Below are 13,452 nucleotides of genomic sequence, written 5' to 3'. Positions count from 1 at the left end.
GGGGCCATGGGCGCATGCGCGGTGTCAGCCACAACTCAGCGCAGTGGCCGGAGCACTTTCTGGAGCGCGGGGCCTTGTGGGAATTGCAGCCGCCATTACTATTGATTCTTTCAACCAAGTTGTGCAGCAGCTGGGGCCTGAAAATCAGCTTCACTGCCCCTGGGCTGCGAAAGAGCAACATGAGACGACATTCTCCCTCTTACCGCTTTCTACACTCCTTTCACAGGGTTTTTTTTTAGAAGCGGAGCATTTACAGAGAGGAAGCTCAAACCAACATCACATCAAGATCTGACAGAGTCACTCGATTTATATCATTGGCCTTTGCACATGGAAGGAGAGAGCAGCGATCACAGCGCAGACAAACTGCACACGTGCTCCATGTGTGGACTCACCTTCAGCCGATTGCCTGCCTTGGCGAGACACATGCATCGTCACACCGGGGAGAAACCGAGTAAAGGTGGGGATGGTGGGAATGGATTCAGTTCCCCGTCTGTGTTGAAATTTAATCCGCACAGTCACCCTGGAGTCAGTCTGCTCACCTGCTCCGTGTGTGGGAAAGGATTCACTTGCACATCCCACCTGCTGAGACACCAGCTTGTCCACACTGGTGAGAGACCGTTTAAATGTTCCGACTGTGGGAAGAAGTTTAAAAGTTCCATGAATCTGATGACACACCAACGGTCTCACACTGGAGAGAGACCGTTCACCTGCTCTGTGTGTGGGAAGGGTTTCACTGGGTCATCCAGCTTGCAGATACACCAACGAATTCACACTGGGGAGAGGCCATTTCCCTGCTCCGTGTGTGGGAAGCGATTCACACAGTTATCCAACCTGCAGGCACACCACCAAGTTCACACTGATGAGAGGCCATTTAAATGTTCCGACTGTGGGAAGAGCTTTAAAGGCTTCGAGGTTCTGATCAGACACCAGCGAGTTCACACTGGGGAGAGGCCATTTCCCTGCTCTGTGTGTGGGAAGCAATTCACTGATTCTTCTACCTTGCTGATGCACCAGCTTGTTCACACTGATGAGAGGCCCTTTAAATGTTCTGACTGTGGGAAGAGCTTTAAAAGATCCTGGGCTCTGACTACACACCAGCGAGTTCACACCGGGGCGAGGCCATTCACCTGCTCCGTGTGTGGAAAGGGATTCTTGCTGTCCTCCAGCCTGCTGAGACACCAGTTTGTTCACACCGATGAGAGACCCTTTACATGTTCTGACTGTGGGAAGAACTTTAAAAGCTCCAATGCCCTGCTGAGACACCAGCTTGTTCACACTGTTCTGTAGCGCAGGGCCCTGCAGGCAGCTGGGGTGACATGGACATGGAATGGATGAATGTTTTATAAATTCCTGTACTATTGTTTAATCTTTCAATCTGTTGTGTTGACGATTCCCTTGATTTGACTGTTCATGTTATTTTTTTCCCTTATCATAGGCAATTGCCTGTTAAAAGTCAACCATGTGCCCCCTTATTAAAGGGGCACAACCAATAAAACATGTAACATACCAAAAAAAAGTTTAAAGGAAACTTAAATTAAATTAAAATTCTATTTTCAGGGGTGATGATGCACGTCAGTCCCTCCGGTACCCACCAGTCGTGGAAGGCCTCAAGCACGCCGGTGAACTGTTCATGTTATCACATAGAATAGGTCGACAAGTGAAGGCACAACGTCTGGCTGTGAATCTAATAATAACCTCACGGACCATATAGCTGTGATACCCAGACGGGCTTGTGGTTATGGTCTGGTCACAGATGGACTAAATCCCCTTTACTCACCTCTGCAACAGGTTGTTACGGGGAGCCGTGGGTGCCCGTGGGTCATGCAACATAAAATTCACTCAGAGTCCAGAAAGTACCTTCAACACAATTTTATTACACATTAACAGGGGAACACCTATCCGTGGACAGATGTTCCCCGATTTTTACAATCCATTGCCTTTTATACAGTTTTTGCTCTAAGTCGTGGCTTACATCAGACAGTTGGCTTCGGATGCAAATTCTTGTGACCCGTGTGCACATTCTGACCGTTTACATTAGTCTTGTGACCCCATACGTTATCTTCACCTCATTCCTTAATTAGTAACTAACGGTTTGTGTACCTTACTCAAGTTGTAACTGACAGTTTGACCATTTGACCACATTACACCATCCTTCCCTCTGGGACATCTACAAAACAACTCTTTATATGGCTGGATGTATGCTCGGTTCCTCAATTCTCTTATTTTTAGCTAATGAGCCCCTTTCTCCCTTTTAACCCTTTCAACATGAAACGGTACCATCTCCTAAAACAAGAGTTACAGGAACTAGACAAGGAGATCGAAACCGAACTCCGTAAGATACCGTGATGTGAAACAGCCTGAAACTGGGGCTTAAATGTAGATATCCATCCTTGGATCCGCATCATCTCTCATGTACTGGTAGCGCTACAATTAATATTAGCATTAGGTTGGCTTACAATGACTTGTGCTGCTTGCTCGAAGCATAGAAACAAAACCAGGGCAAAGACGATAGTTAAGGAACAGAGTAAGCTGCTCAAACATGTGCAAGACGAAGGAATTACTTAGCTCTAAAACGCACTAGGTGTCCCCAACCTAGCAGCTGGCCACTGCAAGCAGGGCGGGATGCCTAAGGCAGTAGTAGTAGTAATTGGTCATCTTGGGTAAGTTAGCCAAGGACCAAAAGGGGGGTCTGAAGTGGGGCATCGGCGCCCTTCAGGAATTAAGGGGTTAACAATGCAGCTTACACACTAGAAACAGTTGAGACAGTGACCGGCAGAGATCAGACATGTTGACCACAAAGTTTCGATGCTTTTGAACGTTAGATGAAATTAGCTCAGAAACACCAACCACAAACTATGGAAGTGAAACCACACGGGGCACAGCAAGACAGAAATGCAGACATGTGGTTTTACTAACGGTCACAAAATACAATAACAGGTGAGATCATAAAGATCATGTGACAATAACATATAGGCGAAAGATTGTGTGATGCGAGATAGGGAATTAGCTAAACAGCAACTGTGCACGCGGGCCTTAAGCCAATTAAAACAGTGTAATGGAATATGCACGAGGTTAACACGACATTTGAACGTATAAATATGTAACGCTTACTGTATAATTTTGGAGAAGTCCTTACTGGTGCGCCAGTTAGAGATTGTCTCCCCACTGGTGTATTAAAGACCATTTGAATAACGATCTGAAAACCTTGTGTCGAGTGTAGGTTTAAAATACTCCACAACAACCTGCTCCGTGTGTGGGAAGGGAGTCACTCAGTCATCCCACCTGCTGACACACCAGCGAGTTCACACTGGGGAGAGACCGTTCACCTGCTCCGTGTGTGGGAAGGGAGTCACTCAGTCATCCCACCTGCTGACACACCAGCGAGTTCACACCGGGGAGAGGCTGTTCACCTGCTCCGTGTGTGGGAAGGGATTCACTCAGTCATCCCACCTACTGAGACACCAGCGAGTTCACACCGGGGAGAGACCATTCACCTGCTCCGTGTGTGGGAAGGGATTCACTCAGTCATCCCACCTGCTGATACACCAGCGAGTTCACACCGGGGAGAGACCGTTCACCTGCTCCGTGTGTGGGAAGGGATTCACTCAGTCATCCCACCTGCTGACACACCAGTGGGTCCACACTGGGGAGAGACCGTTCACCTGCTCTGTGTGTGGGAAGGGATTCACTCAGTCATCCCACCTGCTGACACACCAGTGAGTTCACACCGGGGAGAGATGTTCACCTGCTCCGTGTGTGGGAAGGGAGTCACACAGTCATCCCACCTGCTGATACACCAGCGAGTTCACACTGGGGAGAGACCATTCACCTGCTCCGTGTGTGGGAAGGGATTCACTCAGTCATCCCACCTGCTGACACACCAGTGGGTCCACACTGGGGAGAGACCGTTCGCCTGCTCTGTGTGTGGGAAGGGATTCACTCAGTCATCCCACCTGCTGACACACCAGTGAGTTCACACCGGGGAGAGACCGTTCACCTGCTCTGTGTGTGGGAAGGGGTTCACTCAGTCATCCCACCTGCGGACACACCAACAAGTTCACCCTGCTCTGTAGGGCAGGGCCCTGCCGGCAGCTGGGGCAATGTGAACATGGAAATTCTTTTATAAATTTTGTACTGCTGTTTAATCTTTCAGCCTGTGGAGCTGATGGTTCATGGGGAACACAAGCCTAGTCTGTGCAACCTGTCCTGATCATTTAACCCCTTTAGCCCTGGTATCATTCTGGTGAATCTGTGCCAATATATCCTTCCTGAGGTGCGGTGCCCAGAATGGAACAGTATTACAGACTGACTGCGGCCTGCTCGACTGTTCATTGTCAAAGCTTATCCAATCTGGTGACAGTTACGAAAGTGTGCGACGTAACAAAGGAAGAGATAAGGCGGATGTTGAACTATTGGAAAAACAAGTCTACATAATGTATTCTGCGCAGCAACAGACTCAGGAAGCTAAGGCTACAAAACATCCAGAATTACAGCGACTGTCAGGAGAACCACGAGTCACAATGAAGCAAGAAGGACAAGAACATCCTCAACTCTCCCAGAACACGGTCCTGATCACCCTCAGCTCCGAGTGGTGCTCCCCAGAATAAGGTTGTATGACTTTGTTATCTGGTAAAAGGGTCAGGTCTGAATGTCAATAAAAATTATTCAAAACAATTCTAGAGTATTGCGTGATTCTTCCATGGCAGGTACAGCATGGGTTAGATACAGAGTAAAGCTCTCTCTACACTGTCACATCAAACACCCCCAGCGCAGGTACAGCACGGGTTAGATACAGTGTAAAGCTCCCTCTACGCTGTCCTATCAAACACTCCCAGGGCAGGTACAGCACAGGTTAGATACAGAGTAAAGCTCCCTCTACACTGTCCCATCAAACACTCCCAGGGCAGGTACAGCATGGGTTAGATACAAAGTAAAGCTCCCTCTACAATGTCCCATCCAACACTCCCAGGGCAGGTACAGCATGGGTTAGATACAAAGTAAAGCTCCCTCTACACTGTTCCATCAAACACTCCCAGGGCAGGTACAGCACGGGTTAGATACAGAGTAAAGCTCCCTCTACACTGTCCCATCAAACACTCCCAGGGCAGGTACAGCATGGCTTAGATACAGAGTAAAGCTCCCTCTACACTGTCCCATCAAACACTCCCAGGGCAGGTACAGCACGGGTTAGAAACAGAGCAAAGCTCACTCTACACTGTCCCATCAAACACTCCCAGAGCAGGTACAGCACGGGTTAGATACAGAGTAAAGCGCCCTCTACACTGTCCCATCAGACACTCCCAGGGCAGGTACAGCACGGGTCAGATACAGAGTAAAGCTTTCTCTGCACTGTCCCATCAAACACTCCCAGGGCAGATACAGCACAGGTTAGATACAGAGTAAACCTCCCTCTACACTGTCCCTTCAAACACTCCCAGGGCAGGTACAGCACAGGTTAGATGCAGAGTAAAGCTCCCTCTACACTGTCCCATCAAACACTCCCAGGGCAGGTACAGCACAGGTGAGATACAGAGTAAAGCTCCCTCTACACTGTCCCATCAAACACTCCCAGGGCAGGTACAGAATGGGTTAGATACAGAGTAAAGCTCCCTCTACACTGTCCCATCAAACACTCCCAGGGCAGGTACAGCACGGGTTAGATACAGAGTAAAGCTCTCTCTGCACTGTCCCATCAAACACTCCCAGGGCAGGTACAGCACAGGTTAGATACAGAGTAAACCTCCCTCTACACTGTACCATCAAACACTCCCAGGGCAGGTACAGCACAGGTTAGATACAGAGCAAAGCTCACTCTACACTGTCCCATCAAACTCTCCCAGAGCAGGTACAGCACGGGTTAGATACAGAGTAAAGCTCTCTCTGCACTGTCCCATCAAACACTCCCAGGGCAGATACAGCACAGGTTAGATACAGAGTAAACCTCCCTCTACACTGTCCCGTCAAACACTCCCAGGGCAGGTACAGCACAGGTTAGATACAGAGTAAAGCTCCCTCTACACTGTCCCATCAAACACTCCCAGGGCAGGTACAGCACGGGTGAGATACAGAGTAAAGCTCCCTCTGCACTGTCCCATCAAACACTCCCAGGGCAGGTACAGAATGGGTTAGATACAGAGTAAAGCTCCCTCTACACTGTCCCATCAAACACTCCCAGGGCAGGTACAGCACGGGTTAGATACAGAGTAAAGCTCTCTCTGCACTGTCCCATCAAACACTCCCAGGGCAGGTACAGCACAGGTTAGATACAGAGTAAACCTCCCTCTACACTGTCCCATCAAACACTCCCAGGGCAGGTACAGCACAGGTTAGATACAGAGTAAAGCTCCCTCTACACTGTCCCATCAAACACTCCCAGGGCAGGTACAGCACGGGTTAGATACAGAGTAAAGCTCCCTCTACACTGTCCCATCAAACACTCCCAGGGCAGGTACAGCACGGGTTAGATACAGAGTAAAGCTCCCTCTACACTGTCCCATCCAACACTCCCAGGGCTGGTGCAGTACTGACGTTAAGATCTGAGTCGCTCGATTTATCGGGACCTGAGTATCATTGGCCTTTGTACATGGAAGGAGAGAGCAGTGATCACAGCGCGGACAAACCGCACATGTGTTCCGTGTGTGGACTCGGATTCAGCTGATCACCTGACCTGGCGAGACACGTGCACCGTCACACCGGAGAGAAACCGGGCAAAGGTGGGGACGGCGGGAAGGGATTCAGTTCCCCGTCCGTCGGATGTTCATCGGTGCAGTCACACCGGGGACAGTCTGTTCACCTGCTCCGTGTGTGGGAAGGGATTTGTTTATCCATCCCACCTGCTGAGACACCAGCTTGTCCACATTGATGAGAAACCCTTTAAATGTTCTGACTGTGAGAAGAGCTTTGAAAGCACCGGGGAGATGAAGGGACACCAGCGAGTTCACACTGGAGAGTAACCCTTTAAATGTTCTGACTGTGGGAAGAGCTTGAAAAGCTCGAAGAGCCTGAAGAGACACCAGCGAGTTCACACTGTTCATAGAATCTTACAGCACAGAAGGAGCTTCTTGGGCCCATTGTGATGTGCCGGCTCTTTGAAAGAGCTGTTGAATTTAGTCCCACTCCCCGGCTTTATCCCCATAACCTCCAAACTAGTCCTCTTCAAGTACATGTCCAATTGCCTTTGAAAGTTCCTGTGGTACCACATAGAAGGCCGGTTATCAAAATTGAGGCTCGTGGAATAGGTGGGTCAGTGGCAGCTTGGATTAGGAATTGGCTTAAGGACAGAAAACAGCGAGTTGTAGTAAATGACTGTTTTTAAAACTGGAGGATTGTAGACAGTGGTGTTCCCCAAGGGTCAGTGCTGGGGCCACTGCTTTTTTTGATATATATAAATGACCTGGATATTGGAATACAGAGTCGAATTTCTAAATTTGCCGATGACACCAAACTTGGGGGTGTGGTAAACAGTGAGGATGATACCAATCGACTGCAACAGGACATAGAAAGGCTAGCAGAATGGGCAGACAAGTGGCAGATGGAATTTAATACAGAGAAGTGTGTGGGTGATGCATTTTGGCAGAAGGAACAGGGACAGGCAATATACACTTAATGGCACAGTTTTAAAGAGTGTGCAGGGACAGAGGGACCTGGGAGTTAATGTGCGTAGGTCCCTGAAGGTGGCAGGACATATTGAGAGAGTGGTTAACAAAGCATTTGGGATCTTGGGCTTCATAAATAGAGGTATTGAGTACAAAAGTAGAGAGGTTATGCTGAAACTTTATAAAGCGCTGGTTAGGCCACAGCTGGAGTATTGCATCCAGTTCTGGTCACCACACTTTAGGAAGGATGTGAAGGCCCTTGAGAGGGTGCAGAGGAGATTTACCAGAATGGTTCCGGGGATGGGGGATCTTAGCTACAAGGACAGGTTGGAGAAGCTGGATTTGTTTTCATTAGAGCAAAGGAGGTTGAGGTGTAGGAACGGAGGTTCCTAACTAAATAACTGAGTTCAACTCGATGAATCAAAAGACTGGAATTTAATAATAACAAAGTTAACTGGAAGATACAAGGAGGATCTCAATATACGTCTGCTCAGGATGCCAGGTAGTCGAAGACTGCTGGAAAGTTCTCTCGGCTGACGTCATGATGTCATCACGCTCTTCGCGCCACTGGCGATCACGTGATCGGCGTCATGACATCACCACGCAGGATACAGGCAAGTACATACAGTAAAGGTAACAATCAGTTTAAAGGTGCAGTCCCCGGCTGCACCACAATGCAATTAAGGGGATTATTCTAAGTTACTCTGAGTCTCTTGTGGCTCCTCCACAGGCGCCCCCCCAGAATCCCCTTTAATGGACAGTGTCAGACGAGCAGGAGGCTTGATGATTCTGTCCAAGCGTCGACGACCCTCAGGCGGCGGAAGTGGAACATCGGGAGACGAGATGGAGCTTGGCTGTGGTTGTGGCGGTGCGTCAGGTGCGTCAAAAACGGTGTCTGACTGTGAAGGCAACAATGAGGTAGCTGCAGGCGGTTCAGTGGCGGGCTGCTGTAACACTGGTTCGGCGTTCAACGGCGGTCGTCCTCGGCGAGGTGGCTGGGCAGGAACTATTGGTTCAGTGCGATCGAGATGAGCGGCTTTCAGCCGGTCGATGGAGACAGTATCAGGCTTGACGCCCACGCCGACCGTGAAATATTTCTCTCCAGCAGATATGACACGAAATGGGCCGGCGTACGGTGGTTTAAGTGGGTTCCTGTGAGCATCTTGCCTGATGAAGACATAATCGGTGGACATGAGGTCCGCAGGAATGTGAGGCCTCTGTAAGCCATGATGCGAGGTCAGAATAGGCAGGAAGTTCTTGGCCACCTCGCGATGCTGGAGAAGCTATTGAGCTGCAGACCACGGTTCTGTGTGTGGAGGTAGGAAGTCACCAGGTACCCGCAAGGTCTGCCTGTAGACTAACTCAGCTGATGAAGACTGAAGGTCCTCCTTGGGGGCTGTCCGGAGCCCTAACAGCACCCAGGGTAATCTGTCTACCCAATTGAATCCGCGCAGGCTGGCACGAAGGGATGCCTTGAGCGACTGATGGAACCTTTCGCACAGGCCATTCGCCTGCGGATGGTAGGTGGTAGTACGGTGCAGCTTGGTACCCAAGCTGTGTGCAACGGCATTCCATAATTCGGAAGTGAATTGTGGACCTCAGTCCGATGAAATGTAGGATGGGGTGCCGAAGCGAGCCACCCACGATGATAGCAACGCCCTGGAGACATCAGCTGTAGTGGTAGCGACCAATGGAATCACCTCTGGCCACCTGGTGGTACGGTCCACTATTGTGAGGAGATGCGTAAAACCCCGTGAGGCGGGGAGAGGACCCACTAGGTCCATGTCCACGTGGTCAAAACGTCGTTCTGGCACTGGAAACTCAGCCAATGGGGCTTTAACATGCCGGTTGACTTTCGCTTTCTGACAATCAATACAATTGTTTGTCCAATCTCGGACATCTAAGTGCATGCCTTTCCACACGAACTTGTGGGACATTAGATGTTGCGAAGCCCGCATCCCTGGGTGCGACAACCCGTGTATTGCCTGAAAGACTTTCTTGCGCCATTCGACCGGCACTATGGGCCTAGGCACTCCCATGGACATGTCACACAAGAGGGTGGTTCCTGCTGACTGGAACTTAACGTCGGCGACTTGCCAACTGGAAGGTGTGGTCCGGTACGCTTGCACCTCAGGGTCTGCTAACTGCTCTTCCGCTAAGCCAGCAAAATCGATACCCAGGTGAACTGCCAGGACAGGAGTGCGGGAGAGGCAATCGGCCACGAGGTTGTCCTTGCCTGAGACATGTCGTAAATCGGTTGTGAATTCCGATATGAAGGTGAGGTGACGCTGTTGCCGAGCTGACCAAGGTTCAGACGTTTTGGCCATTGCAAAAGTGAGTGGTTTGTGGCCCACGAACGCGGTGAATGGGCATCCTTCTAGCAGAAACCGAAAATGCCAAATGGCCAAAAACAGGGCCAGCAACTCCCTATCGAATGTGCTGTACTTGCGCTCATTCTTGCGCAGTTGGCGGCTGAAAAAGGCCAGCAGCTGCCAAGTCCCATTGACACATTGTTCCTGCACCGCCCCAATGGCATAGTCAGAGGCATCTGTCGTGAGAGCGATGGTTGTGCCCGGAATGGGGTGTGCCAGCATGGTTGCATCTGCCAACACTGCTTTGGTATCCAGGATAGCTTGGTCCATCTGGGGAGTCCAGTCGATGAGGTCTTTGCCCGATTTCCCTTTCAGTGCTTCATAGAGTGGTTGCATCAACTAAGCTGCCTTGGGGACAAAACGATGGTAAAAATGAACCATCCCCAGGAACTCCTGCAAGGACTTGACCGTGAGAGGTTGTGAAAAAGCTGTAATGGCCACTACCTTGGTGGCTAGTGGAACGGCGCCGCCCGAGGTGATCCTGTGCCCCAGGAAGTCGATGCTGGTGAGACCGAATTGGCATTTAGCTGGGTTGATGATGAGGCCATGTTGGCTTAACTGGGTGAAGAGCTTGCGTAAATGCACCAAGTGTTCCTTGGAGTCTTTGCTAGCGATGAGGATATCGTCTAGATATACAAAAAGAAAAGGTAAATCCCGTAGCACAGAGTGCATGAGCCACTGGAAAGCCTGCACTGCATTTTTTAACCCGAAAGGCATTCGGAGAAATTCAAAAAGGCCAAACGGTGTGATGACCACCATCTTGGTAACGTCTTGGGGGTGCACCGGAACTTGGTGATACCCGCGGACGAGATCAACTTTTGAAAATATTGAGTTGCCAGCCAAATGGGCCGAGAAATCTTGCATATGAGGTATTGGATACCTGTCTGGTGTCGTGGCATCGTTCAGTCATCTGTAATCACCGCAAGGCCGCCACCCTCTGCCTGGTTTAGGGACGATGTGCAGTGGAGATGACCAAGGACTGTCGGAGCGTCGGATGATCCCGAGGCGCTCCATTGTTTGGAATTCTGCTTTAGCCGCTGCAAGTTTGCGGGGTTCTAACCTGCGCACCCGGGCATAAACCGGTGAACCATTTGTGGTGATATGGTGTGCCACACCATGTTTCGTGATTGCTGCCGAGAAGGTAGGCCTGGTGAGCTCTGGAAACTCGCCAAATAGGCATGTAAACCCATCTTGCACTGGTACCGCACAGGCAACCGACCAGGACACAGTGGTTCTGCAGTGGCAGGGCACCACGTGATAAGTGGACGCATGAATGAGGTGGCAGTTTTTGATGTCGACAAGAAAGCCGTTTGCACAAAAGAAGTCAGCACCTAGTATGGCCTGTGACACTGTGGCAGTGATAAATTGCCAGAGGAACAGCTGATCGCCGAAGGTTACATTAACAGTCCGCTTTCCAAAAGTGCGGATAGCCACGCCATTGGCTGCCTCGAGTGCAGGACCGCGACCGCCGGATTGTTGATCCAGCTTGGAAGCTGGCAGAATGCTGCACTGGGACCCAGTGTCGCACAGGAATCGTCTTCCCGTTGTGGAATCAGTAACATAAAGTAATTTCCCTGTTGAACCGACCGCCATGGCAAATTGAACGTGTTTTTCAGGCCTTTTCGTCCCTTTCGAACAATGATGGCTTGTTGAAGGATTTTTTGGGGGGGAGAAACTGCAGGGGGGCTGGCAGCATCGAGCTTTGGCGCCAAAACGGGCGTGGTATGTGCACCAGCCTGCTGGAGGAGGGCTGGGCTTCGCACGCACAGGAGAAAGGCGCCTCATGGCTGCACAGCACTGCTGTGTAACCGTAAAAATCTTGTCTGCCTCTGCCGCGAGCTCGGCACAATCAGTGATCTCAGACTTGGCCAAGGCTGTCTGAACAGCTTCAGGTAGCTGGCAGAGGAAAAGTTCCTGAAATAAAAAACATTGGGCTTCCGAACCCAGCAGGGTGAGCATTTGGCTCATTAATTCCGAAGGTTTTGAGTCCCCGAGGCCTGGCATGGCAATAAGCCTGCGTGCGCGCTCCGACTTATTAAGGCCAAAAATTTGCAGCAAACCAGCTTTAAGAGCTTCATACTTGCCCTCATCTGGTGGATTGCTCAGGAGGCTGATGACCCTCGAGGCCGTGGCGCTGTCGAGAGCGGAGACCACGTAAAAATAACCGGTGGAATCCGCTCCGATATCTCGCAGGGTGAACTGCTCTTCCGTCTGGAGGAACCAAGCTTTTGGCTGCTGGTCCCAGAACTGAGGCAATTTGAGGGCAACGGCATTTGTGCTCATGTTGAATTCTCTTCGACGGTTGTTCGACGAGATCGGGGTCACCAATGTAGGAACGGAGGTTCCTAACTAAATAACTGAGTTCAACTCGATGAATCAAAAGACTGGAATTTAATAATAACAAAGTTAACTGGAAGATACAAGGAGGATCTCAATATACATCTGCTCAGGATGCCAGGTAGTCGAAGACTGCTGGAAAGTTCTCTCGGCTGACGTCATGACGTCATGATGCTCCTCGCGCCACTGGCGGTCACGTGATCGGCATCATGATGTCACCACGCAGGATACAGGCAAGTACATACAGTAAAGGTAACAATCAGTTTAAAGGTGCAGTCCCCGGCTGCACTACAATGCAATTAAGGGGATTATTCTAAGTTACTCTGAGTCTCTTGTGGCTCCTCCACAGAGGGGTGATTTGATAGAGGTGTACAAGATTATGACGGGTTTGGATAGGCTAGATGGGGAAAGGCTGTTCCCACTAGTTGATGGTACAAGGACTAGGGGACACAGATTTAAGGTTTTGGGCAAGAGATACAGGAGGGACGTGAGGAACAACTTTTTTACGCAGTGAGTGGTGAGGACCTGGAACTCACTGCCGACGGAAGTGGTGGAAGCGGAGACACACAATGTTTTCAAGGGGAGACTGGATAGGCACTTGAGGGAAATAAACTTGCAGGGCTATGGGGATAGAGTGGGCCTGACTGGATTGCTCTACAGAGAGCCGTCACGGACTTGATGGGCCGAATGGCCTCCTTTTTGTGCCGTTATGACTCTGTGACCTCTACCAACTAGAAGGACAAGGGCAGCAGGTGCATGGGAACACCATCACCTCCACGTTCCCCTCCATGTTACACACCATCCTGACTTGGAAGTATATCGGCCGATCCCTCATCGTCGCTGGGTCAAAATCCTGGAACTCCCTCCCGAACAGCACTGCAGGAATACCTTCACCACACGGACTGCAGCGGTTCAAGAAGGTGGCTCCCCACCACTTTCTCAAGGGCAATTAGAGATGGGCAATAAATGCTGGCATTACCAGCGACACCCAGATCCCATGAACAAATTTTAAATAAACTACCTCCCTCTTTTTGTCCGTTTATTTTCCTTTCCTGCTCTTTCTCTTCTTGCCTTTCCTATCCACATCTCTCTCTAATTGGCTGCTACATTACATTCCTACATGACCACATGTCAGAAGTCCTGCAATT

At 50.2% G+C, this 13,452-nt stretch overlaps 1 protein-coding gene across 1 annotated transcript in view; it reads left to right on the top strand.

Annotated features, from left to right (window-relative positions):
- LOC147118246 (uncharacterized) overlaps positions 1-2,346 on the top strand; it is a 40,167-nt gene extending 37,821 nt beyond the window's left edge. The window contains exons 4-5 of the mRNA XM_085983688.1: positions 560-1,248; positions 2,230-2,346. Coding sequence (XP_085839814.1) covers positions 560-1,248; positions 2,230-2,346 — 806 coding nt within the window. The remainder of the gene's footprint in view (positions 1-559; positions 1,249-2,229) is intronic.
- Positions 2,347-13,452: the final 11,106 nt, after the last annotated feature.

This window comes from Somniosus microcephalus, chromosome 4 (assembly GCF_052327205.1).
Source record: "Somniosus microcephalus isolate GS21.2 chromosome 4, FLI_Smic_1.0, whole genome shotgun sequence".
In the NCBI taxonomy this organism is placed as follows: Eukaryota; Metazoa; Chordata; class Chondrichthyes; order Squaliformes; family Somniosidae; genus Somniosus; species Somniosus microcephalus.
Note: the sequence above shows the minus strand (reverse complement) of the source record. Positions and strands in the feature narration are given on the sequence as shown.